General features: G+C 42.6%; 10 protein-coding genes across 10 annotated transcripts; 4 read left to right on the plus strand and 6 right to left on the minus strand.

Annotated features, from left to right (window-relative positions):
- Positions 1–617: 617 nt before the first annotated feature.
- BDB00DRAFT_755788 (uncharacterized protein) lies at positions 618–991 on the plus strand (the record flags this gene model as incomplete). The annotated part of the gene is made up of 2 exons (XM_053118859.1): positions 618–713; positions 812–991. The coding sequence occupies 2 exons, from the start codon at positions 618–620 to the stop codon at positions 989–991; spliced, it is 276 nt and encodes a 91-aa protein (XP_052984252.1).
- BDB00DRAFT_549154 (uncharacterized protein) lies at positions 729–1,610 on the plus strand. Its single transcript, XM_053117815.1, has one exon. It carries the CDS (start codon positions 1,076–1,078, stop codon positions 1,526–1,528), a length of 453 nt encoding a protein of 150 aa, XP_052984253.1. The 5' UTR covers positions 729–1,075; the 3' UTR covers positions 1,529–1,610.
- Positions 1,611–1,692: 82 nt separating this feature from the next.
- BDB00DRAFT_755750 (26S proteasome non-ATPase regulatory subunit 14) lies at positions 1,693–3,171 on the minus strand (the record flags this gene model as incomplete). Its single annotated transcript, XM_053118852.1, has 7 exons — positions 1,693–1,884; positions 1,954–2,121; positions 2,196–2,372; positions 2,472–2,731; positions 2,860–2,872; positions 2,968–3,045; positions 3,121–3,171. 7 exons carry the CDS (start codon positions 3,169–3,171, stop codon positions 1,693–1,695), a joined length of 939 nt encoding a protein of 312 aa, XP_052984254.1.
- Positions 3,172–3,533: 362 nt separating this feature from the next.
- Positions 3,534–5,535, minus strand: BDB00DRAFT_936011 (WD40-repeat-containing domain protein). Its single transcript, XM_053129213.1, has 6 exons — positions 5,170–5,535; positions 4,910–5,053; positions 4,703–4,835; positions 4,196–4,607; positions 3,992–4,070; positions 3,534–3,895 (listed from the first exon to the last, which is right to left on the minus strand). Exons 1-6 carry the CDS (start codon positions 5,284–5,286, stop codon positions 3,710–3,712), a joined length of 1,071 nt encoding a protein of 356 aa, XP_052984255.1. The 5' UTR covers positions 5,287–5,535; the 3' UTR covers positions 3,534–3,709.
- Positions 5,536–9,248: 3,713 nt separating this feature from the next.
- On the minus strand, positions 9,249–10,960 carry BDB00DRAFT_868124 (uncharacterized protein; the record flags this gene model as incomplete). The annotated part of the gene is made up of 6 exons (XM_053126431.1): positions 9,249–9,664; positions 9,815–9,912; positions 9,993–10,003; positions 10,124–10,303; positions 10,389–10,574; positions 10,634–10,960. 6 exons carry the CDS (start codon positions 10,958–10,960, stop codon positions 9,249–9,251), a joined length of 1,218 nt encoding a protein of 405 aa, XP_052984256.1.
- A 696-nt stretch (positions 10,961–11,656) lies between these two features.
- On the minus strand, positions 11,657–14,526 carry BDB00DRAFT_868125 (peptidase family M41-domain-containing protein; the record flags this gene model as incomplete). Its single annotated transcript, XM_053126432.1, has 8 exons — positions 11,657–12,064; positions 12,176–12,816; positions 12,906–13,331; positions 13,418–13,555; positions 13,649–13,853; positions 13,935–14,225; positions 14,294–14,416; positions 14,494–14,526. 8 exons carry the CDS (start codon positions 14,524–14,526, stop codon positions 11,657–11,659), a joined length of 2,265 nt encoding a protein of 754 aa, XP_052984257.1.
- A 602-nt stretch (positions 14,527–15,128) lies between these two features.
- BDB00DRAFT_549455 (uncharacterized protein) lies at positions 15,129–16,232 on the plus strand. Its single transcript, XM_053117816.1, has 2 exons — positions 15,129–15,484; positions 15,598–16,232. The coding sequence occupies exons 1-2, from the start codon at positions 15,262–15,264 to the stop codon at positions 16,098–16,100; spliced, it is 726 nt and encodes a 241-aa protein (XP_052984258.1). The 5' UTR covers positions 15,129–15,261; the 3' UTR covers positions 16,101–16,232.
- BDB00DRAFT_802979 (rab-GTPase-TBC domain-containing protein) lies at positions 16,121–20,417 on the minus strand. The gene is made up of 12 exons (XM_053121985.1): positions 20,080–20,417; positions 19,859–19,937; positions 19,556–19,744; positions 19,410–19,479; positions 17,972–19,312; positions 17,873–17,882; positions 17,671–17,787; positions 17,322–17,579; positions 16,952–17,226; positions 16,755–16,879; positions 16,539–16,674; positions 16,121–16,454 (listed from the first exon to the last, which is right to left on the minus strand). Exons 1-12 carry the CDS (start codon positions 20,306–20,308, stop codon positions 16,236–16,238), a joined length of 3,048 nt encoding a protein of 1,015 aa, XP_052984259.1. The 5' UTR covers positions 20,309–20,417; the 3' UTR covers positions 16,121–16,235.
- Positions 20,418–22,966: 2,549 nt separating this feature from the next.
- Positions 22,967–23,656, plus strand: BDB00DRAFT_549628 (uncharacterized protein). Its single transcript, XM_053117817.1, has 3 exons — positions 22,967–23,196; positions 23,308–23,445; positions 23,518–23,656. Exons 1-3 carry the CDS (start codon positions 23,064–23,066, stop codon positions 23,523–23,525), a joined length of 279 nt encoding a protein of 92 aa, XP_052984260.1. The 5' UTR covers positions 22,967–23,063; the 3' UTR covers positions 23,526–23,656.
- A 131-nt stretch (positions 23,657–23,787) lies between these two features.
- On the minus strand, positions 23,788–25,177 carry BDB00DRAFT_784479 (ribosomal protein S3Ae; the record flags this gene model as incomplete). The annotated part of the gene is made up of 6 exons (XM_053120464.1): positions 23,788–24,228; positions 24,356–24,546; positions 24,677–24,780; positions 24,896–24,934; positions 25,042–25,057; positions 25,174–25,177. 6 exons carry the CDS (start codon positions 25,175–25,177, stop codon positions 23,788–23,790), a joined length of 795 nt encoding a protein of 264 aa, XP_052984261.1.
- Between the last annotated feature and the right edge of the window lie 209 nt (positions 25,178–25,386).

Consider the following 25,386-nt stretch of genomic DNA (forward strand, 5'->3'; position numbering starts at 1 on the left):
GAACGTTTTAACAAGGTTCAAAACTGTTTTCATGCAAGATGTGTCAGGCATTTATTTCCACAGCAACCCATTATTTTAAATCCAGATGTGTTACACTAATGGCTTCTTTTTCTTTTCGTAACGCGTTTCTCGTTTCAAAAGGAAAAGACACTCCTAGTAAATGCCAAAGTCGGAAATCAATAGTGATTCAACGTTTATACGAATGTTCGTAACAGGTACTAGCTATATACCAGTAGTAGATAGGTTTCCTACGAAAGAAAAGAAGGGACGAACGTTTTTTTACAAACAATAACAGTATTCAAATAGATGTCCTGAAGGGATCGTTATGGGTCTTGAAGCCCATCTTGTCTGTAGCTTTTGCTTTAATGCTACTTTTCAGTGGATTACAATATGGGTACCACTCAATGTCGGACATTGTGGTGGAAAGTGTTTGCTCAATGTCGCTGGTTCGACCCTATGTGAAAGTATGCCAGACGTCAGCCGTACCTGACTTTTCCAACTTTGTCAAGGCACAAGAAATGTTTTACGACCGGATGATTGTACAGGCAAACGGACCAGAAGCGATCTCTGCACTCGAGTTGAAAAGAGTGGAATTGGCTACACGCGATTTGCAGGTCATGGTCAAATATTCAAACTTGATGAGTGCAGACTTGCTTCAAGAGAAGCTGGGTGATTATCTTATCCGGTCTCGTCAGTTTGGCAAAGATGTACAGGTATGTAATATTAAAATACAATATATATTAGTGGCGTGTGCATGGGTTTCATCAGAAAGAAAGAAGTATGAAATGTGATTTGTTGATATAATTGGTAGAGCCTTCAAGCGCAAACCAAGGGTGTGATTGATAATCTGATCACGTACAACACCTTTACCTTACGAAAACTGACAGATGCCGAATCACGAAAGTCAAGTAGACAGGAATTGCGTGTGGTGTATGAAAGCGCCATGGCTCTCGTGGGTAAATATTTCCAAAGTGATCTGATGAATAAGTGAAAACATATTGGATACATAAACTCATGGACAGTGCTTCTTTGGTACTCAGAAAAAGAAGCACGGCGGTTAATTCTAGCTATTGAAATGGCTCAAATGTCAATGGCAGATTTGGAGCAAGACCTTCATACGGTCCATGAGATTTCAGCGCAGGAAAAGAGCTATCAACGCACAGACAAACCGCATTTCCTCGCAGATATTATCAACCTGGTCAGAGGAAAGGGGTTGCGTCGTCCGCTCGTAGAGGAAAACTTGCAATTACTGACGAATTTCGATGCCGAGCGGATAAAGGCAGCTCATCAACTTATGCGCATGCTGAATACTATGGAGGCGTTTCAAATGGATCTTGAAGAATTGCGCTCCCAAGTTGTTACACCTGTTGTTGCACCTGACGTAATCCCACTCGAAGTGCATATTGAAAACATTGGCAAGGCCATTGAACGATTGAAGCACGGAAAAGTGATTGCTTGGAAGGAACACGAAAAGGTGGAAGCTAGTAGCGGAAGTAGTGGTAGCGGTAACAGTGAAAATAGCGTATGAAGTACTTGTATCATAGCACTCCTATTGTTTTTGTACTATTTTTTCGCATTCTTTTGACATATAGCATATACATAATTTATCGTTGGGTTATTGATGGGTTATAATGGTTGTATATATATTTCGGAAAAGTAAAGGAAAACAATGCAAACAGGGATAATCGTATTTTAAAAGCTGACACTGTCGATCATGGTACCAAGTGCCATGACAATGTTGTTGCCCATCACCTTTTCCACCGACTCTTCCAAATGGCGTTTTGGATCCTGTTTACCGACATGGCGCGTCTTGAGTTGTTCGGGTGTCATTGTCAGTTCTTCTTGCACTGATTTGTTGTATGCCTCTGCGAGTGAAAGCATTTTCTATAAAAGCACCAACGTGTTAATATCTCTACGAATCCTGTGGTGCAGCCCAGCTTCACGTTTCTTTACCTTTACACTCAGTTCATTTTCTTCGGTATGCTCCGTAAAGTTCTCCAAGGTCAAGCCATGAGTCCAGTTCTTTTTGTGCAAGTTCAGCAACATCTTCTCTTCCAATTCATTTTTCCGATAATTGATAGCGAGCGAGTAATAGTGACGATTTAAGCCGTGGATTAAAGCCTACAAATATTTTAAACACATGCATTTAGCCTCTTGCCACCATTATTATTATAGCAAGTTTTGGTCCTCTTTACTTGGATTGAAGGTTTGTTCAAGTGGCCAATGTTGGATGTGGTTTGACGAGGTTCCTGGTTGAGCATGGCAGTTTGTGGGTTGATGGTTCGGAAAGCGTCAATGACAACTTTGCCCTTGACAGACTGGATAGGATCGATGACGACGGCGACAGCACGAGCGTTCAGTTGTTCAAAGCTCTATAGCAGTTGCAGCAAGATAAAAAAACATGTTACATATCAGTACCATTATCGGCGATACGTCTCGTTCATTATTTTTGCCTTGTTATCCCGCTTTACCTGCTGTGTGTTGATATCTACACTGGACAGCCAGCAGCCAAAACCAGGATGAGAATGGTACCAGCCGACAACCATTTCCGGTCGTCCAGTCTGCTTCAACATCTCCAGCATGTTTGTCTGGAAAACAGGATCAACGGCTTCGACGGAAACACCGGTACCGCTTTGTGGCATAGCAAAAACGTCAACAACGCGTACGGTATAGTCATCCACAAATTCACCCAACATGAGACCCATGACTTCCATGGGTACACCAGCACGACCTATACGATAATAGATTCCACAAGTTTGATTCAGTCATAAACTGTGTATATTCGCACTTTGTGTTGACGATTGGTGGTTGTTGGTGGTATGTGTTCTGTGTTGTTGGAAACTGAGAATCAATATTTACCGTGCTTCAACATCTATTATAAATAAGTAACAAGATGCGATCGGTTAGTATATATATCTGTTGATAAGGCACAGTCTGGTAAGGTTCAATTGCGTCTCAAGTTTGTACCTTGAGTAAAGCCAGCGATGAAATGTGAACAGTTTCAGAGTTGTCGACAATGTCGCTGTCAACACCAGGTTGTGCTGCCTATAAAAGAGGTATAAAGATAGGCATGAATAAGTATTATAAGAAGAATACATATGTATTTATATTGCACTGTACCTGACCGAAACCAGCAGCAGCAGATCCAAGCATTCGTTGTAACCGATCCATCGTAAAGCAGTGTGTTTTAAAGAGCTGAGAAAAGGTGACGAACGCGTAAGCGAAGCACAGTGATTATATCGGGTGTTATAAAACTCCGCGCGAAGTTCGGATAGCTTTATAACTTTACAAATGCGTGAATGCACTGCGCACCATACAATTTTTGACAGCACTGATATATTTATAATATTATTGTTCCTTTTTTTGCAGTATTCTCCTTTCTTTTACTATGCTAATATTGTATCTCTTGATGATTTGACCAAGCGGTCGGTTTGTGACAGAGATATAGCTTACTTTTCCGGATTGTTATAAAGATGTTCCAAGTCAATAATGCAAGAGATCCAAACAGCTGCTATACTTCAATAACACAGAGTCAGAGATGAAAAGTACTTTATAAATGTAGATACATTAAAAACATTCCATATAAACAGTGACAAGACTACACGTAAAGTATATCATATGATGATGGTAGGGATTTGATTAGGAGCGGGAGGGAAAAAGACACAAGGCAAATATGTACGTTACAGATAACGTAAAGAGCATCCTCCTTCTACAGCGAGCTCCTTGGATCCTTTACACTGAAAATTCTAAGGTTTCCAATACCGTGCTTATCATTTGGCTTTTCCTTCTCATCACCAGCATAAGCCAAATAGTAATCTCGTGGGCTCCAAGCAACCGTATTCATAGCAGCAGTGGTTTCGATATGATGTACTGACTCTCCACTTTCCACATGTGACTATATCAAATTTTAAAGAGTTAGCATTATACTGTTTTTAACTAATGGTAACCAGAGCATTACTTGTTAAGATCTTATGTAACACAGTATACTTACAATATCAAGGAAGCTATCTTCGGACGCAGATGCGATGAATTGGCCATCGTAGCTGAAACTGATTGTTCGGACCGGCCAGCTTCAGATAAAAGTTAATGTAGAAGCAAATATGTCAGTTTCCCTCTTAGATTTCAGAAAGCTGTAATCACCATCACTTAATATCATCCTTCATCCCAAAAACGTAAAAAAAATATGAGCACACACCTCAGCTCAGAGAATGATCGTACGCAGTCAAAAGTTTTCATGTCCCATAACGAGACCGAGGCATCTGCTGAACCAGCAGCCAAATATCGGCCCGTTGGATCCACTTCCACACAATAACAATTTGCTGCATGACCGCGTAATGTGTAAAGGTGTTTGAGGTCATCGAGAAAGTCGTATACGCATATAGTGCCCGACCCCGTCGTTACAAAAAACAGATTGGTGGCGTTATTCCATGCAATCTCGTTGACTTCCATATTGCTGTGTCCTTGTGTCTTGAAAATGCTGAATGTGCGTGTGTCGATAAAGCTTATGTTATCGCCCTTGTCGCCCACGGCGATATAGTTTCCGTCAGGACTCCAACAGATATTGATGTTTTCGCCACCTGTTTGGATTGTTGATGTACACTTTCCGGCTAAATCCACGCACGCATACATTTGGTAAGTCAACAGAACAAAGAATGTCACGTCGCTATTGGGCTATCCTCCCGAATACCCCTTTGCAACTCACATCGCTGATCCCATATCCTTGCAGTCCCGTCGCATGATGCTGTGGCAAGTCGATCTGGCGTGGTTGGATCCCAATCCAATTGATCTATACTTTGCGTATGGCCCTTCAACTCCATGGTATACCTGAGTTCCGGCTAGTAACAAAAATAAATGGGGTCAATTTGTTTTCTCTCAAATCTGTATAGCCGACTGTGAAAAGGTAACTCACTCGATGAGGATTCCAAACGCGTGCTGTCTTGTCTACAGATCCAGAAGCTAACCTTCGACCATCGCTATTCCAAGCAACTGTGTGTACTTTGTCTTTATGTCCTTTGTATTCTCGACTTTTATTTCGTTCAAACATGGATACCATCTAATCAAAAAAAACGCGCGCGTATTAGGAATGATGTATACGAATTGTCAATGTCGAGTTTTATATATCTATTACAATTAAAAGGGCTTAAAAAAAGATCGTGTATATGTGTATACCTCTGTTTTGGTAATTGGATCGCCACGATAGCTATAATTTTCTATTACGCCAGTGGGTGGGTTCCAGTCGTAAATGATTTTACCAGAATCTGTCAAATTCTCTTCTGTTTCTGCCATGTGTTATGCGTGGTAGTAGTAGATCGCTTTGAACGGGTTGGGCAATAGAGTATTAGAAGCGGAGCAGGAGTAGCGAATTAATCAACTGCACACGTCACAACGCAAATCGTCTGCATATCCCTCGTATCGAACGCGTCGCTAGTATACAGGCTTAGATGAAGCTACTTAACGTGGTAGAAAAGCTACATCACTTTCTTAAGCTCGTTCACAATGTGTAACGAGGAAAATCCTCATGGAAATACAAACTGTAAAACCCTTTTCATATGTAGAATATTTGAAAATTAAGAGCCGTTCATGTGCAGAATAGACCTACTACTATCGGTCGGATTCTAGAGTTTGTATTTGGTTACTTGTACATCATATCCCACTCCAATTAAGGGGAACCATGTGTACCAATTTTAGTTTACTTAGTGCTGTGCTCCTGATCTCTATGTCATTACTTTTGCAATATACTTTTAATGTCTGAATCTTATTGTATACAGTTTGGGTGATGATTTATGTATTACGATTGAAAGCATACTTCTGATAAATCTGATGCCAACATTTATTTAACGTATACATCGCTATCTGCTGTGTGTTAGCTCATGTGATATAACGGATGATTATGTTGATACTATAGCAACAGTTATATAGTGAGCTAACTTTCTTTGCCATGTTCTATAAATCTTAAAGAGAAATTAGACATGAGCTGATCAAAGAAGCAAACTTTGAATATTTATAAGATAAACTAATATGCAAGCAGCTATTTCTTGCTTCAGCAATGTCAAGATGCACAATTGAGAGCTGCTGTACATCAATTGTTACCTCATGTGATGTGTACACAAGACAAAGGTAGTATGCATGTATAATGAATGATGCATTTGAAAAGCATAATCGGCAATTCTCACGAAGCGGGAAACAGGAGGTGCTGAATTTTCATTTCAACTTTGACTGCATTAAATGATAAGATTATTCCATGAAACGTTTAAAAAAAATTCTTGTTTGTTTACTCAAGGATATTTGTGCTGTTAAAGCTTATATCAAGACAATCTGTAACACAGCTGGAATCTTCTTTCAAAAATCAAACTTGACCAGAAGTGCAGCATGATCCATGCAAAATCAGTTGCTGTACACAATGTAAAACTGGTGCTATTCAAGTTTCTGATTCACCTAATCATGATACGCGAATTCGTTTTACCAATACTTTACACTCCTCCTTCCCTCTTATACTGACCCATCAGAAGAGAAGAACACAGTGGGATTCGCAAATGCCGCCCAAAATCTGGTCTTTGATCCAGAAGACCTTCCCACTCCTCCTCCCATCTCAGTGGGCCAATTGGAAAATGGCCTCCCTGAATGTGCCTGTGTGTGCAATAGTGCTTTTACGGAAAGCTGCAATATATTAATATCTATTACCCACAGTAGGTTTATTCCAAATGTAAGAATCTCAGGACTTGTTTCTGTACAGCAATAGACCATACTTTAGTATCTGATATGATGAGCAACATTTTGCGTAAGTACAGAAAGTCGGTAATATTGCTAGCTAGCGAAAAAAAAAGTTTTCTTGATGTACGTTTCAAAAAAAAAATTATCGAAAGAAAGCTTAGTAAATTTTTCACCACCCACGTCCGTTCTTCTGGCATAGAAATAAGTGAGCAACACTGCTACAATAATCTGCGTTTATTTGTGGGAACTCGCCTCACCATAGGATGTTTTTTCCCCTGATGACCCTGAAGTAAAGATTATAGCTTAGATTTGGACTTTTTTTCAGCACATGCATATATGCGCATTTCGAGCATTAGGATCTTATACAGAGATAGAGATGAAGAATGTCCTGAGGATATTAAATCATATGTATTATAAAGTAAATAGAACTATTGCATTTGCGGTAGTGTTATGTACATAGTGCATACACATTATAATACAGGTTATACCGATTATAGAAGTACTTGGCATCAGTACCAACTTCCTCCTTATATGATGGAACATATGCCTGCGGTATGTAGATAAGATCAAAACGATGCTGTATACTTTAGAAGAGAAAAAAATATATAAACAAAATAATAGTCCTAGTCATTGAGTATATAAGCCATTATATTAATTATTACACTAATCAATAGGATTGACCATGTTCACTCTTCGTCTACCTCTCCCTTTACTTCTGTCAGGCCACCCAAAAAAGCAACTGCTACCATATCGTTGTTATGCGGATGGGGTGTGGGTGAGAATAGCCAATAAAGATGCATGGAGAAGCAGGGGCGGGAGCATCATTCTTATCAGGATATGTTTAGATAGATAAGAGGTGTGTGTTCCCAGGCGATCTCAAACAAACTAGGCATATTGTTTATATACTACATACCATTATCATCATAATCATTATCATCATCATCCACTCCCCTCATTACTACTGAGCTGTACTATAAAGCGGGTCTCTGCGACACAGCGTGTTTCATCAAGTAATTCTTGGCGAATAAATAAAGGTATTAAGTGAGAATTGCCGTCAACATTCCCACACACATCTGCATACACTTTATCCATTTACCCCCCGGTTATGTACATACGTCGTTGCCATAGTAGCAAAACAGAGCCATTATCATGATCGTTGTCATCGTTTCCACTATCATATATTCAACATGATGCAGATAAAATATGGTTTCATATTGCTGCTTTAACGCCAAACAGCACGGCATTTTAGCTACGTGAGTAAAACTATAGTGTACAGTATAGCCACAGGATATTAATACTATATAAAGAAACTTTATCCCTTGTCGGAAGTGATTCCGTACGATATTCCAGCAAATAAGATTCTAACGAATAAGGTTAAAGTTTCACTGCTAATAACTACTTTATAAACGACTTGTTGTTTGATTATCTATATGTGCTTTGTATGCACGATTTGTTTTTTTTTTTTTTTGTGGGAGTGGCAGGAGACGATCGAGAGGATCGTGGTGTGACTAATCCAACAACAAGAGCTGGTGTGCCGGGAGAGTCGGGAGCAAGCTTTTTTTTGGGGGGGTGGGGTGGAAGGATGTATTTCTGATATACAAACAACAAGAGGGTAGTCGTTCTATTAAAACGTAAAAGAGATAGCCGCTGTGGAGGCTACACGTGGGGAGGGAGGTAGGTGAGCTGATTATCGGGAAGCTCTCAATAGTCTATGTATTGCCATGTGGAGAGTCATTTTCGCCATTGAGCGTAGAAAGTGTAAGGGACCTGACTTGTGTGAGTCTACATTTGCACTTGTCAACAATAAATCAGGGTTCTCATTGACCTATCGAACTTTAGACACCTTTTGCCAATCACGATAGCTGCTTCTCTTTACTCCCCAAACCAAGAGCAGTCGCTTTCGTTGCCAAATTGCTTGCCAAGCATGCTAAAGCTAATAGTACATTGGACTTCTTTCTGGATTTTCTATGCGAGGGGTAAAGGAACAACGTAATAGCATAAGTAGAGTCGTTAGTAGAATTATTAGCTGCAGCGGGTGGGGCGCTCGTTGTAAACATTTATCCATATTGCTATGCATAATCGGATGACGAGTAAAATCAAGTGCCTCCACATTTCCTTTTTCTTAATTCCTGATTGAGATCTCGATAAGCCGATTTCGGCTATCGAGATCTTTTGATAAAACCATAAAATAGCATACGTCTAATTTAAAGTTTTGAAACCAAAATATACATTTTCTCAAACGTGGAAACACAAACAAAGTACAGCACGTAGCACGCTTGATATATTTATCAGCAACTACGCGGCCAATTAGAAAGAAAAGAAGAGCTGCCGAGAGGGTGGTATGGGTTTGTTTTGATTATTGAAACATGATAAAGAAAAGGAACGAAGAATAGAGATTTCCTCGTGCATGCACGTAGAAACTCCATCCTTTCTACTCGTCTTTCTTTTTATTGTAAATGTAAGAGCTTATGAAGAGCATATGTGGGAGAAGGGTTTAAAAGAAGACAGAATACCAGAGCAATAAGGGAGAATTAAGATTAAGGTGGATCGTCTTTTGGACGATGCTCTGCGGGTAGTGGTGGTGGTAATGACACGTAGTTGATGAATGAGGTATGATGGGGGTGTTGCTGCTGCTGCCGATGATGATGCGGATGCTGATGCTGCTGATGCTGTTGATGTGTATGTTGATGATCAGAGGATATTAGGTTGCTACTACTACTACTGCTGCTGCTGATTCCAATGGCAAGTCCAACTCTGTCTGGGGATTGAGACGAGTGTTGTTGGCGTGCTGGAGATATATCACGAACAGGGTATTCAATAACACGTGGCGGAGGCGGTGCTGCTGCAGTCGACGGCGGTGGTGGTGTAGATCGATCACTGCCACTGCGTGTATCTTCAATAGCATAGTTATGCTGAACCGTCAACGATCCTCTTCGCACTAGCTTGGAGTAATCTAATCGACAAGAGAGCTCAGCGGTTGATACACACGAAACAGATAGAAAAAAAAACGCGCAGTGCAAAGATAATGCACAACACCCCCTTCATTACCATAGGGAGAGAGAATACTAAGAAGGTCTTAAAAATTTATAAACAGAGAACTTACGGAGACCACACGCATTGCACAGTGTTCTTGCGCCGTCTGGCCCTCGGCGCCACTCGGGCGTTTCGTTAGTGTGGCAAGAATGACATCGTTGACCGATTCTATTACATGATACGTCAGTCTACAAACCATTAAATGCTATGTTCTTCCGTACACTCGTCTTTTACAAACGAGGCCTTACGTTGTCTTTTTCTGGAAGAAATGATGCAATCAAAGACCATGTTAGCGAGCAAAGAAAGGTTTGTCAGAACAGAAAGATGGAAATAGAATAAAATGGATACTTGCAGCTCGTCGTCGATAGCTTTGATGTACGTTGCCGATTGAATCCTGCAAGTTCCGTGCCCGGCGGATCATTACATATTCTGGTTGTGTTGACAGGGGTTCGCCGCGTACGGATGATGATGAAGTCGCTGCTACTGCTGATGCTGATGCTGATGTTGATGATGCGGATGTGGATGCTATTGATGATGCGGATGCTAAGTTTGCTTGCTCCTATACATTGCATTGCTTTTGAGAATCAAACCGACCGAGAGAATAACCACATGGCACACAGGCCCTAGAATGCAAGATATCTAACCTTGAACGATGATGACATGATCCCATCCTCGTCAGGCTGCGTGTCTTTTCTCAATGTATGTAAAAGCGCTTGTGCAGCCCTGGACAACTGATTCAAGTTTGTTTCTCGATCTTGCACGGTCCACTCTGTCCATCCACGTCGAAGTTGCTCTATTTCTTGGCATAAGAGTGTGCATGTCGCCACGGCCTAGGATTTGCATTCTTAGTTTCCTGTACTAATACAAACAAGCGTGACATTGTCTATACCTCGGTTAGACTTTCATTTGTGTTTGGATCGTCGGTCCCGCTGATTATGGTATGTGGTACCGTACTTGGCGTTGGCGTCATTGTTGTCGGCGTCGTCGTCGTATTAGCAACAGTATTTGTCGGCGTCGTCGCTGAAGTGAGCGGCGAAGGTGTCAGTGGAGGTAACACGACATAGTCCGCGATTTTGTTTTGTTGGAAGCTAATCGTGCCAGCACAAGCTTCTCGAATGGGTGGGAGGGGGACGGGCGGTACACTGTCATTTCGTAGTTGTTGTTGTTGTTGTGGGTGGAGCGGGTGTTGCTGCTGTTGATTACTATGGGAGGACATTGTACGTTAAGAAAGGTGAAAAGAAAGAAGCAACAGTTCTTAAAGAAGGTGCAGGAGGAGAAGAAAGGACGAAGAAGTGAAGAAGAAGAAGAAGAAGAAGCACCTTAAAGTTTCCCACCCAACATGTCCTTTGAACTCTACAATCCCTACCATTCTTTTCAACTGTACTCCCCCCATTCCACTCCACTCACGCCCTCATACACAACCCCCTTTCCCTCCTTTTTTCTTCTTTTTTTTTTTGTGCGGCTGCGGTCACACCACTTTGGGGGGAGGGGGACAGGTGTTAGACACTATATAGGAAAGAGGGGCCGCTCTTGTTGATTATTCTTTAGGCTAACACGTACCCGAAGGATTGGACATGAGGAATTGGCTGGACGTCCTCAGATGATGATGACCTGCACAACATTGAGACGTCCATTAGGCTTCTCTGTTGTATACCGTCAGGGCGGAAAAGGCTATGCACAAAGAGAAAGGCGTGGAAAGGAAAGAGGAAAGAAAACAAAAAAGAAGAGTGTGCGGGTATGGAGTACGCGTGAGAGCCGGCCTCCATCCTCGTGACTCTTACGGATGACAGAACAATTTCGATATTAAATGGAACAGCAGTAGCAGTAATAACACTGGTAATAATAGTAGTAAATATAATACACTTTACACATCAAAATTGTATTATTTCGGCCGAACCAAAAATATAAGTTTCTATCGTGACACCGGCTTCCCTCCTAGCACATCCACGATCTCTTGGTAGGATAGCGTCTCATATTCTATCAGCGCTTTCGCCAAGCGATCCAGCTCTTCCCGGTGCGTCGTGAGGATCTCCTTGGCCCTGGCTTCTGACGTTTCCACCAGATACTTGATCTCGCGTTCGATGGCTTGCTTAGTGGGCGCACTCAGCAGCTGCATATCCTCGTCATCGTGGCTGATTGGGCCAATCTTGTCGCTCATGCCATAGTTCCGCACCATCCGCTTAGCAACATCCGTCGCCTTGACAATGTCGCTGTGTGCGCCGCTCGTGACATTGTCTGCGCCAAATATCATCTCCTCCGCAACACGGCCGCCCATGCATACATCGATCTGAGCCATGTATTCCCGCTTTGTAAAAGAGTCCTGGATAGATGCGTGTGGGAGAGAAGGCACAAAACCCCATTTAAGGTTTTTATGTGAGTTATAGCAAGGTACATACATCCATTTTTATGAACATGCAAGTCCATTTCAAACCTTGTCCATTTCGGGCAGCTGGATCGTTACACCGAGTGCAGATCCTCGAGGCATGATGGTCGCCTTGTGCAATGGCATCGCGCCTAGGGTATAATAGGCAACCAGCGCATGGCCGCCTTCGTGGTAAGCAGTGACCCGCTTGCTCTCTTCCGTAATCACCGCTGAACGTCGCTCCGCACCCATCAGGATCTTGTCCTTTGCAAACTCCAGATGATGCAGTGTCACTTCCCGGCAGCTTTCGCGGGTCGCCTTAATCGCCGCTTGGTTGACTAAATTGGCCAGATCAGCTCCGCTGAACCCAGGCGTGCCACGGGCGACCACGCTGACGTCCACCGCACTGTCCACTTGTACGCTCTTCATGTGATGCTTCAGAATCTCGATACGCCCGCGAACATCTGGCAATGGGACATTCACGTGCCGATCGAACCGCCCTGGACGCACCAACGCCTTGTCAAGAAGCTCAGGGAAGTTGGTCGCTGCAATGAAAATAACCCCTTCTGTCTGCGAGAACCCGTCGAGATCCACCAGCAGCTGGTTCAATGTTTGCTTCATGTACGACTGGTCTTTCGGATTCCGCTTGGACCCGATCGCATCGATCTCGTCAATGAACACAATACTCGGTGCCTTGGCCCTTGCTGCCGCTATATATTAGCCAGCACAACCCCAACCCCCAAAGCTGTTATTAATTTGTTTGTTACCCAATCAAGATGGTCCCTCTCTTTGAACTTACCGAATAGCTCTCGCACACGCCGAGCTCCCACACCCACGTACATTTCGTCAAATTCACTGCCGCTCATAAAGAAGAATGGCACTCCGGCTTCTCCGGCTACAGCACGGGCCAACATTGTCTTGCCGGTGCCTGGGGGGCCCGTAAGCAACACACCCTTGGGGAGTTTGCCGCCTAGCTCGGTGAACTTTTGCGGGTTACGCAAGAACTGAACGAGCTCTTCCAACTCCTGCTTGGCTTCATCCACGCCCTGCACATCTTCAAATCGTACCACCTGCTGGTTGCTTGGTTCGTACTCGATCTGCGAGGACGCCGTCTTTAAAAGCCCCGAGTTTTCCAATGCCAACGAAAGCAGTGTAAGGATACACAATGCATAGGTCAACGTGATGCCCACCCACCGCAGTGCGCGCCAGAGCATGTATTTTCGTGCTAAAATTCGGAAAAATGTAGTCAGTCTCTTCTACATCTGGAAAACCTCCCGCCTGCATGATCCTCCTTTGTCCTCTATCTTTTACCTTCTTCTACAACAACGTAGATGGGGCTATCCTTGTTACCAGCACCGGGTGACAGCTTTACTCCTCCTTCAACTGATAACGTCTTGCCTGCATATCCGCGCGAAGCCGCTAGCTGCTGTAATACTTGCTTTGGTAGCACTATATGGACGGGCAACTTTCTATCAGTCCACTCATTTTCCATCTGCTAGAACTATCATTAATGTATTAATTATGATCCACTTCGATTTCTACCTTGCTGCCCTGACCCTTTTATTGCAGAAGATGATGACTCCATTGTTGCCTCCAGTTTTTGCATGATACGCGGTAAAATAGTCTCGGATTGACCTGTCTGCGCAAGTGCCGCGACATAGTACTGCCAACACTCCTCGTCATGTGCAAAGTTTCCTCGTTCAAATCGAGTAATTAACGCTTGTGGATTCTTTGCTCGTAACCATTCCTAAGGAAAACATCATTTTCTTATCAGCATGGTTACTTCGTATATGCTGGCCTGCTTAGTATCGTGATGAAGTGTGTTTACTTTGTACAAGACGGCCTGCCGTCTTGGATCGTCAGGAAACATATTTGCATCTTGCTCGAGTTTGGTCAACCGTCGATGGTTAACAAAACGGAAGGATCGGGTCCACGATGGTGATGACGAAGACGACGAAAATAATGTACGTCGTTGTTGTTGCTGCGGAAACTGGTGTCGTTGTTGTTGTTGGCACAAAACATTGGGCGAGAATTTCGTACTGCCGTGCGCTCTCAACAGTCTTGAAGAAACAGCATCAGTAACTGCTCGATCGAGCGATTTTCGGGATTCCGGAACAAGCTATATTATATGGTTTATTCTAAAATAAGTTCTCGTCTTTTCTCACCGTTTTCTACTTTTTACTTTACTTGATTTGGTCCACGTTGAGATAAAAATGTTCGATATTGATCGTGCCGATTCAACCCGTGGCGTAAAGTGGACGATCGGATTTGCTGAAATAAGTTGGATGTTTCGGCTGCTACAATCGCAAGCTAACAAAGTAAAAATGACAATGAGAGGACATGAGTTTCAAAGCGCATATTGCACGAAGGGTTGTTTGAATATTAACCTGTTTGGAGAAAACAGCTGGACCTGTAGTCATTTACGTTTAAAAGAGAAGGTCACCGAAAAAAAAAATGGTGTGTTTCCGATACCCTGGATGTTCGATTCGTTGTCCCTTTCCTTCCCTCTCTGTTGCGGGGTTCGCTTTTTTTTTTTGTTGCAGCAGGACCAATGGTCTTTGAGAGCTGTCAATTATTAACACTATTTCGTTCTTTTTGCTGGAGCAGTCTCTCACTGTGGTCACCCGCTTTAACACTCACGGTGCATTGCCCACCAGTTCTAGCTCTTTCAGTCGCAACAAATTAATATCTTGATTGCAACCGGCTTCTTATAGTCCGTGGTAGTCCGTTGTATATGCTGGTCTGAAGCCTTCCGCAATAGTCCTCGCCAAGGTTTGTTTGCAGTACCAGTAAATGTGTTCTGTTGCAAGGTAGTTAAGCTGGTATCGATATGTGAGGCATCGTCCTCCTTTCAATAAATCTACATCAAGCGCATCATACAGTATGATGCCGATGATGACGATGGCAACGGATTATGAAACAAGCGATCGAACCGTTACGAAATTTTTTCTAGAGGAAAGTAAAAATCGATGAGTGAATTCATGCGTCATTTGAACTTTGCAAATTAGCATGGGTGAGGGATGAATTTCTGACCTCATGTCGCACAAATAGCACAATCACTCTCATATATAAAAACCCCCACCTCACCACAAACTTTCCCGTCACTCGTTTTCTTCCAAATCTTCAACTAACAACAATAACGACGACAATCTAAAATGCTTCCTCGAACCGTCTTACAACGTGTTGCTGCTAAGCAAGTCGCTCGACGATCCTATGCTACTGCAGGCAGTAACGTCGCCACTGGTCCAGGTGGCACCAGTGGTGGTCCCGCTGGCGGCCCCAACAAGAACGGTGGTGGTAATGGTGGACTTATTATGGGCGTTGCCCTCGGTGGTGCTGTCGCTGCTTATCTTTACAAAAAGAGTCAAGAAGGAGGAGGTAAGCAACCATCATCACCATCATCATCATCGAAACTTTTGGTTTCGAACGACTGCGGTTCATGCATGCAGCAAGTGATGAAAACTAACAGTAAGTCCTTCTCTAACTATTAGGAAACGCAGAACGAAACTCTGCAAAGCTGAGAGAAGCAGTCGGCGACAAATCTGCAGAAGCCCAAGGCTATGTCGATGCTGTAAAGACCAAGGCCAGTGACGAATACGAAAACGCCAAGGAAGCTGCAGGCGACAAGGCTTCCGAAGCCCAGAAATATGCGGATGAAGCCAAGTCCAAGGCCAGCAATGAGTACTCCAATGCAAAGAAGGCAGCCAATGACAAGGCTTCCGAAGCTGAAGGTTACGTCGACTCTGTAAAGAACAAGGCTAGCGATGAATACGCCAACGCAAAGAAGACTGCGAACGACATGGCTTCTGAGGCTGAATCTGAAGCGCAAGGCTACGTGGACGTCGCAAAAGAAAAATTGAATAGCACTACAGATTCTGCAAAAGAAACAGCAGCCGATACTGCCGCACAAGCACGAGGCTATGTCGATGCAGCAAAGACCAAAGTCAACGACACAGCAGAGGCCGCTAAGGAATATGTAGGAGGAAAGAAATAAATAAATTAAAAGAAGACAGAAAGCAAATGTACATAGACAAACAATATTCCTCTTGGAATCAAGACAATTCTTTTCGCTTTATTATTCTTTGCAGGCGATCTTGGTGTTTTGTGTGTGTGTGTGTGTATAATTATATCATCGTTTGGATAGTGGAGTAGGCACTTTGCATCGCCAAATGACAAAGGGTGGTTCGGATCCTTTGCCCTTATATCCTGCAGTGGTTTGTTTTTGTGGCCGGCACGTGCAAAGCCGTCCGTTACCTAATGAGTTATAGTGCCATTCTGCTGCTTCAATGCCTCCTTGTAGTACCGCTGTTCGAGGGAAATGATGGTTCTGTACGAGTTGTGCAGCAAACTGTCACCGGTTGGAGAGAGAAAGAAATTGTTAATCAAACCATTATAAATTTAGCCGTCATCGCATTGATAAAAACCATCTTACCTCAGGACCTTGCTTTTCACTATCATCCGCTACTATGACGTGGTATTTACGATTCAGTTTCCGTAATATGGAAGCATAGCTGTGCAGCTGGCTAGGCTGGACGTTCATGGACGAAGCAAGATGGCCGTTCACAAATCTATCAGTATATTTAAACACGTTTAATACTAGTTGTTTACATACAAGATCTCTCTTCTTACTCGGCTTTTAAGAACTTACTCATGGTCGGAACGGATATCCAGTACAAGTGTATACGGTGAGATTCTGGGGAAATCGGCAATATCTATCCGAGGAGCGAGCTCTTGCTTTCGAACATCAATTGGAAGCGGTTTCTCCCACCATTGCTAATATAGAGTAACGCTAATAGGTGAATAACACATAAAATTTACGACTACGTGGTTTGCATATAGTTATACCTGTCCCTCTTTATCAGATAATGGTGCAACAGGCCGTAATGATACAACACTTGGTGGGGTCACTTTGCACATTTTCATTGCACTCTGAATACACCCTTCAATATCAATCTTTGGGAAATGTTCAGAAAACAACGAAATGCATCCGTTGAACTCATATTTCAACAACTCGTCTCGGATCTGTCGCAAAATAGCAACACCGACAAACAGTGGAAGTGATGGTGGGCCCACCATAAATTTGTCCCACAAGTGATATACTTTGTCCAATGGAAATACATCTAATACATGAATAAAGATTGGTGTTAAGCAATATTTCTTGCGATGAAAATTCTGAAAGTCCCTCTACTCTCCTCTAATAGTTTGTCCTACTTACGAGTGAACAGTGTCAAAAACCATCGAATCGCGTACAGGTCAGGAACGAAACCAATGGCGTCAATATGTGCAGATAATTCAGGATCATGGAAACTAAGGACATGTCGGAACACTGCAAAGTAATCTTGCAGGACAGCCGAATTGTCTCTGAGAAAAAAGTTATTGAGGAACTTTAGAATAAATTTTTGAAGACAGGCAAAGGCTAAAGCTTCATCGTTAAAGTTGAGTGTAAGAAATGGTGCGCAAAGCGAGTCGAGGCCTATGCGCATCTTTGATAGTTAGTCCTGACGGGCTTTACTTCAAGCATAATCTTCCTGCTTAATATCCCTTTCTCCCTTTGATCTCATTACCTTGCCAATACACCCACTTCTTATTTGATGATACCCAGGACTTTAATAACCGGCGTAGCTTCTCATGGCCAGCAGATGATGCCAGGAGCTGATTGTACTGGTGACATCGCGGTACGTCTATTTCAAGCGTTAGGTTTGTTGATATCAGCGCCTTTTTTAATCCCATAAGTGCATTCCTCATTCGTTCTGTTTGAATACTTACCCACATCAATCTATTAATGATCCAGAACGAAAACAAAATGATATAGTCAGCTTTCCCTTGCCATTTTCAAATTAAGAAGTTTCCCACTTTCTTTTTTACCTGGCGATCGGAAGCTATATCGTTATATTTGTCGATACGCTGATATTCAGTTTCTACATCGCCATGAACATCCAATATGGCGGCCCATATCTTATTCCGTAATAGTGGAGGGATATCCACCTTGGCATGGTGCAGGATCTCCTTTTGCGAAGCAGGGTATTGTCTCAACAGTTCAGCAAACAATCGCTGACGATGGTATTGGTAATTTACGTCTTGTTCACGAAGCGATAAAGGACGTCGAGGAATGGATGACTGTGTGGGTGTCGACGGTGCTGCTGCTGGCGTACCGACCGAAATTGAAGACGATGAACGTGAACGGTTCATGCTACTCAAAGAAAACGTGCGGTTCAAGGACCGACTCGTGGATGGCGTTGTAGGCGTAGTTATTGAAATAAGTGCAGCACTACTGGGTGGTCCATTACCGATTGTTACTGCTGAATGAGGTGATGATATTTCATCGTCAAAAACAAAATCTTCGTTTTCGCCCTCGTTATTGTTTAAATTGTCAAACTTGTCCGTTTCTTTAAGTAAGAAATTTACATCGTTTTCGTCAACGACGTTGAAATAATCCGCATCCCATTCAAAGCGTTCCGAGTGTCGCTGTTCCTGTTGTTCGAGGCGTTGGTATAGTTCCTTGAAACTGAGAATATGCATCGTATCCGAGTATAGCTGTGTCGTGTCCACCATGACAGGCCCGATTTCTTCTGCATCCTCGATAAAGCAAACGCGTGGAAGTCTTTCGATGACTGGTACAGATAAAAACACACCTCGTTTGACAAGGTTGACCTCAACATCGCCACCTGCTAATCGCCAAAGATGGTATATATGGGAGAGTGGAAGGTCTGCTAATGGATCGCTTGGTGGTTGCTTTTTCATCGGTGTTGTTGGCCGATCGATATCCGTTTCGTCGGGCTGCAGATCTTGAGATGCAAGAATCGGTCCTTGAACCCAATCATGGCCTTTCATTTTGTTCTTCTTGCTGCTACTGCTCAAGAATGGTAAGGCAAGGATTTGGTGATAATAGGGTCGCTGAGTATGTGAAACTTGGAGACACATCAGTATGAGTTCTCTAAACGCCTCAATTTCTGCTTTAGCGTTGACGCTGTCGCCACTGTCGCTAACGTTGTTGCCTTGTAAAAAGCTGAGAACGTCCTTGTTGATATCTAGCGACTCAATCCCTTGGTGGTACCACACGCTATTGCTGCTATCTTCTTCGTTTTCCTTTGCCCAATCTGCTAGCGTGCTCAGCGTATCAAAGATCAATCCAACATCCGATGTTGTCCAGAAGGTGTTCCGGCAAAACTGTTCGACCAGAATGATACCCACTGCCCAGCAATCTCGCTGTTCCATAAAAATACAATCATGGCCATACGTCAATCGTCTTAAGCTTTCTCTATGTCCTTTTCGTCTCAACACGTTGATTATAATGGATATATACCTTGTCGTAGCCAGATGACTCAGCACCCTCGTCGTCTAGGACACACTCAGGGGCCAAATAGCCTGGATATCTTGGTTACTCATCCGTTAATATTCACTTTGTTTCGTTCCATATCGCTTTCTGCTCCTGTTTCTTTTCGTACCTACCCAATAGGAAAATCAACATCTACACCATGGCCCGTCATATAATACAGTCCATAGCCCGAAAGTTTTATTCGATCTTGTTCATCCAGCAGCACATTTTGAGGTGATAGTGCAGCATGAACAACATTGTTCTGCTCCAAGTAGGACAGGGCACCGAACATCTCGCAGGCATACCGCTGTAAAAGATTTATACTGACATATGTAAAGAGCGCCAAAGTCAGTATTATATTATGCAAAAGAAAAGCATTTAGTTATCTTAAAGGGGGTAGCAACATTATTAAACCTTCCCCGTTTTTTATGCTTTACCTGACCGATGTCTCTGCTTTAACGCTACGCGTCTTTTGTAGGGAGTTATCATGATATTCGTTGACAACGAACAGTCTATCTAATTGTGCATTAAAAATAAAGTTTATCGCACAACTTAGTATAAGGTACGTTGTGGTGGTTCTCGGTCCCTGTTTTGTTGTGGATTTACTTTTCGGACTAATCAAAAAGCGAAGGGTGGGGGTGAAGTCTATAGAACATACCATGTTTGCCTCGGTGAATTTCTACATACTCGCATAAATTTTCATGACACAGCGATTTCAATAGTTGGAAACGGCCCATGATTTGTGAAGGTGCTGAAACTGCCAAATGGCCTGATTGCGCGAGTGCTTCGGACGACCTTGCCGACGCTACGAAATTACAGGATGCAAGTTTGGGCGTAGGTCGTTCATAATGCACCTTTAAATCACTGGCGTTTGCGAATAGCGCCATGGAAAAATACGTTGAAAAAAAGCGGGGATGTTATTAAAAGCAGAGACGAAAAAGAAGTATACGCCCAGAGTTTATAGAGAGAGGAAAAAGAAAAAAAAGGGAAACAGATATGCCGCATATGTGTACACACCTGTGTTCCAAGAAGCAGGTCGGGCTTTAGCACCAATGTATCTACATACACAGACACATACACAACTAGGTCTCACAAAGGTGATTAGCATTGAGCGTACCATGCATTTTAAACTTAGCGCTATGTCTTATTTCCATTGGCATGACATTCTTTGCATACGGTGAAAAGATTACCTTTGACGCGACTTTTTCATTATCCAGCCCTTTACATCTATTTCAACTTAGCACAGGCCGTGCCTCCTCCACATCTTGCAGTTCGTTCAAAATTGGACCTTTAAGAACGTTGACACGGATAGTGGTAAGCGGCACGGAAGACTTTATATGTCAAAGATTAAAAACCAGTGAGCAATTACTGATTTACATCTCCTTCAATATGATCTATTTAAAAGATTCTAAAAGGAGGTCAAACAAGCTATTTTATGAAAAGGATTGGTATATGAGCTGTGCTAAGGTGATGTTTTTACGCAATACCGGCCTTAGCCTTTGATTGATAAGTCTTTGGATGCAGAAGGGGAAGCACTTATTGATCTGCTGCTTGCAAGTGCTGTAACTTGCGAGAAAAAAAACATGCGAATGTTTCGATAGAGGTGGGAGCTTCAATGTGTCCAATGTGTAACTCCCGGTAAGTGCAATCGCTTGACTTCCTCAGCCCCTTCTCGAGCTGACTGAGCATATTTTCACTGTCAACGGATAACAAGAGCAATCAGTTCTGTTTGCTGTGTCCTTTACAATCTCATAGGATGCTCACCAACAGCTTGAATTCCTAAGTGGGTCGAACTTCATTGCAATTTGAGCGGTTTTCCAAACATCCCAAGACGTTGTGTATCAGTATGTCTGATGTAGAGTTTATTTGCTGCGGTATTAGCCTTCACTTTACCAATTCGAAAGGCTATATATCTTAGCGATCCTCAGTAAGGATCGTGTCACCGTCCGTCCGCTCCTTGAAATCCGTGAGGTGGTAATCTTTGCTCTTGTAGAAATCTCATCAAGAATAGTGCAAGTTGATTATCGCTTGATGCTTTTACAGAGGGCCTTTCATGGCTTTTGTCATAGATCCTCTCCATTCATATCTTATCATCAATTATATGGTGCTTTTATTTCTGCATTTTGTCTCTATTCCTTAGGCTTTGTTGTAGCCGTTGCGAAATATTTGTGCATTTATTATTGGTTGTTGCGTATTATTCCACGTATACCACATTCCCTCATTTTATACCTGTAAACGTAAGTTGAAGTAATTCTCCTTTAACTCATGGGATAACTTATCGAAAGATCTTCGAACTTCTTAGGTAGTTAATTTTTGGAGGCGTGGGTGGTGTGTCCCAATGCACGCTCCTAGTTGACGTCTTTGATGCCTTCAACTAGATAATTGTTTTGGTACTATTTTGCGATTAAATGAGTTGGTTGTATAGATCTGAATTAGAATAGGAAGTTTCTTTTCCAGTTACTGCTTAGGGATGTCAAAGCCGTTTCCATCTCGTCCTCCACCACCAATTATGCCGAATGAATACATAGATCAATCAAGGTCCATGTGGGCCTAGTGTCGACCTTTCGAGTCACTAGAGTGTAAAGTTAGAAGGCCAATGCTCGGTTAAAGAAGAAATTTTATATGATCCATATCACAAAGGTCGATTGATGAAATATCTATGGTTCTTTTAATGAGTGAAAGTGGAATAGAAAGAGTGCACAGGAATCAGAAAAGCAAAACCAATCATATGCGCAATAATTACATGTTGTCACACCTTTGACATCATGGCACCGGAAATTACAGTAGTGTGTGCACCTGGTGATATCCGAGAATAAGGTACAGTAGCAAAAGCGATATGTATTGTTTACACATGCCTTCAATCTTTCTTTGTTAAATCAACGCAGTCATCAAAAATGACGTTCACCTGTGTCAAACTGGGTCGACCTTACCAATAGCGTTGGCCAACAGGTCGATCTGCTAACAGGGATCGACAACCGTCCTCCCAACCTATTTGATAGATCAATGGATTAATGGATCGAGAATGTGGGCAAGATCAAGTCGACCTCTCGAACCTTGACCTCAAAAGTTAACAGGCCCAAAGAAGCTACTCAGCGCCAATCTTTGATTATGAAATACTCTATCACCATATGTAAGCAACTGTATTCGTTCCTATTATATGCTAAATGCATTGAAAGTACCCCAGTACTGTATGATTAATCGCAGTGTGGTATATCCAAAAAAACTGCATGTTATTATAAACCTTTGCAGTGTTTGACCTTTACGATACATAGTTATGCATGCACTCATCAGTATGAAGTGTTATATCAGAATGTCTTCCCTCACATTTATTCGTAACCTTGTATGGATCGCTATTTTTGAGACTTTCACTGGTGGTGCTCCTAGTACAATGTTCTTGATTTCGATAACATACTATAATCCAACGATTGCATGTAACGGAACATTTTCGTTTACATGACAAGTTCCAAAAAAGCGGGTCGTTGTCTTACGGGCCACGTGTTTACATTCAATTAATAACAATGCAATTTCATCATGTTTGCTTGTGCCACCCTTTTATGGTACATAGATAGGAATAAACACACAAATTATTCTCCTTTTCTTTTTCTCTCTTTCTCTTCTTTTTACAACACATATAAAGAAAAAATGTCAGCCTACTCTGGTCGCGATATAGCGCTGTTCGTGGTAGCCTTCTTCTTCCCACCCCTTGCAGTGCTCGTCAAGTGTGGCTGCGGTATTGATTTTTTGATCAACATTTGCTTATGGGCTCTTGGCGCCAGTAAGTTTACCAACCAATATACTCTTGAGCCAAGTAGAAACAAAGCGAAAAGTGAAGACGCCCACACTAATCAATTAAATCGAATTTGAATTGATCAACAACAAAAAAAAGTCCCCGGTATTGTCCATGCGTTTTACATTGTGCATAAGCATAACGACAATTTCGAAGACCTCGAACGAGGTGGTCTTCAGTATCAGCAAGTTCCTTCAGAGGAACCAAGTCGCGTGGTCTACGGATCTACCAATACAGGTAAAAAACAGAACTAGTCTCTTAAAACGCACCCAACACTTCACTTATCAAATCTCTATTCTAACCATTTAGAACAATAACGGCTATGTTTATCACTCTCTCCTTTTATCCACCGTTTTATATCGTTTAAAATATATTACTTCATTATCATCACTCTGAACGACAACTCCACAATAGCATAACATCACTAAGGAACATTGAAATATGGCCCTCCTCTTGGTTTCTTTCTTACCAAACACTACCGCGCACAAACGACACATAGCGACAGTGTACAAAACACACATACACAGAGTTATTTTTCAAAAACAAGCGGCAAAAGATGTTTATTCAAATTAGCCAGATTTAGACGGATTCAAGGACAGGGGGCTCCTTGAAGTCCTTGACCTTAGCGCCAGAGTCTTCAGCGGCAGCGGAACCACCGTGAAGAGCCAACAAAGCCGAGACATCGAACTTGGGGGCCTTCAAGATCTTGACCTTGCGGATGTAGGTGTTCTGCAAGGGGTAGATGCTCTGGCAAGCCTTCTCGATGCGGACAGCAATACCGTCCTGGGCAGAGGCCGAGGCCGAGGAAGTGACCTTGTTGACCAATTCCTTCAAGTCGCAGGCAACAGCTTCCTCAGACATGATGTCGAACATCTTCTTGCGGATCTGACGGACCTGAGCAGACTGGGCGTAGGTGGTCTTCTTGAGCTGATTGCGACGACGAGCGGTGAACGAGATGGCAAACAAGCGGACGAGGTAACCATCGGTGGTCTTGACATCGACGAAAGCCTCAATCAAAGTCTATTTTTTTGTTCGCACCCATTACAGATACATGTATTGTTTAGTCTCTGTGGTGATCTTTCGCTTCCTTTCCTTTCTCGGACCTCTTTCGTATTCGACGTCAAATCATATAAACGCGATTATTTACCTGCCACTTCTTGACCATGGAACGGAGCTTGTCCGAGGTCATGTCCATACCATAAAAGTTGGTGAGGCAGTTCTTGCCCTGGATTTCATCAACCTTAAGCTGGATCTTGCGGAAGGCACGGGACTCATCCTTGCTAAGATCGCCGAGGGAAGCCTCAACGACACGGCCGTTAAGCGAATCGTTGGCGTTACCTATTTTTTTTATTTCATAGCGTTATTACTTCTGGTTTGTTGCTCCTCCCACAATCAGCTTTTGCTAATGTTGCTGTTGTTTGCTCTTCATGAGCTAGAATTTTTCCAAAGTACAGTTAAAGACACTTACGCAAACCCTGGGTGCGGTTGACCAAGGTCTTACCAACCTGGCGAACTTCGAACATGGAAGGAGCCTTGATGTCATACCAGTCCTTACGGGTGAAGGGGTCAACGCTAAAAGTAAAAATAAAAAAGATTTAATTTTCTGGCGCGTTTCCACAAAATGATCACTTATCGTTTGACGTAGTCGTTTCCAATAAGTTCGTAGAGAATGGGAAGAGTAACTTACACCTTCTTCTTCAAACCCTTCTTTCCTTTGCTAAGACGCCTATATGATTATAATAAGGAAAGTACCAAGATCGATTAACATCAAATTATCGTAATGTTACCCAAAGCCAATATATTTTTTCTTCCGTCTGTCAGGTATAAGCTTACTTGTTCTTGCCAACAGCTATATGTATAGAAAAATCAAAAGGTGTTTTGAGTTAGCAGGGATGTTGTTGAATCATGGATTCACGTTGATTGATGAATAGATGGATGGATGGATGGATGGCCCATAGTACATACCCATGATGGATGGATTACTGAAAAGGAAGGCTTTTCGGCTTCAGGACGTGGTTGTCTTCTTGGGCTGCTGCGATCATTTACAAAGTCAGATTTCCTAATTCGACAGGCTCAACGGAGCCTTACATATTTTATTGCTGTGTGCTCTTGCCCCCTTTGTTTCTTCTCATAATACTAAATCATTAGCGTTGTCACCATATTCAATATTGAAATTAC

Source organism: Zychaea mexicana (genome assembly GCF_025766255.1).
Source record: "Zychaea mexicana strain RSA 1403 chromosome Unknown BDB00scaffold_7, whole genome shotgun sequence".
In the NCBI taxonomy this organism is placed as follows: Eukaryota; Fungi; Mucoromycota; class Mucoromycetes; order Mucorales; family Lichtheimiaceae; genus Zychaea; species Zychaea mexicana.

What these genes read in the sequence shown, in the direction of transcription:
- BDB00DRAFT_802979 (XM_053121985.1), bottom strand. Translation starts at nt 20,308, where the DNA reads ATGGCGCTATTCGCAAACGCCAGTGATTTAAAGGTGCATTATGAACGA. An exon ending in AAAGCAGAGACATCGGTCAG is followed by an intron (nt 19,745 to 19,858) that starts GTAAAGCATAAA and finishes TACATATGTCAG; the next exon opens with TATAAATCTTTTACAGCGGT. An exon ending in GAAGTGGGTGTATTGGCAAG is followed by an intron (nt 17,580 to 17,670) that starts GTAATGAGATCA and finishes AGATGCGCATAG; the next exon opens with GCCTCGACTCGCTTTGCGCA.
- BDB00DRAFT_549154 (XM_053117815.1), top strand. Translation starts at nt 1,076, where the DNA reads ATGGCTCAAATGTCAATGGCAGATTTGGAGCAAGACCTTCATACGGTC.
- BDB00DRAFT_549455 (XM_053117816.1), top strand. Translation starts at nt 15,262, where the DNA reads ATGCTTCCTCGAACCGTCTTACAACGTGTTGCTGCTAAGCAAGTCGCT. An exon ending in AAAGAGTCAAGAAGGAGGAG is followed by an intron (nt 15,485 to 15,597) that starts GTAAGCAACCAT and finishes TCTAACTATTAG; the next exon opens with GAAACGCAGAACGAAACTCT.
- BDB00DRAFT_549628 (XM_053117817.1), top strand. Translation starts at nt 23,064, where the DNA reads ATGTCAGCCTACTCTGGTCGCGATATAGCGCTGTTCGTGGTAGCCTTC. An exon ending in CTTATGGGCTCTTGGCGCCA is followed by an intron (nt 23,197 to 23,307) that starts GTAAGTTTACCA and finishes AACAAAAAAAAG; the next exon opens with TCCCCGGTATTGTCCATGCG.
- BDB00DRAFT_936011 (XM_053129213.1), bottom strand. Translation starts at nt 5,286, where the DNA reads ATGGCAGAAACAGAAGAGAATTTGACAGATTCTGGTAAAATCATTTAC. An exon ending in ATCCAATTACCAAAACAGAG is followed by an intron (nt 5,054 to 5,169) that starts GTATACACATAT and finishes TTTTTTGATTAG; the next exon opens with ATGGTATCCATGTTTGAACG. An exon ending in AAGATAGCTTCCTTGATATT is followed by an intron (nt 3,896 to 3,991) that starts GTAAGTATACTG and finishes AATTTGATATAG; the next exon opens with TCACATGTGGAAAGTGGAGA.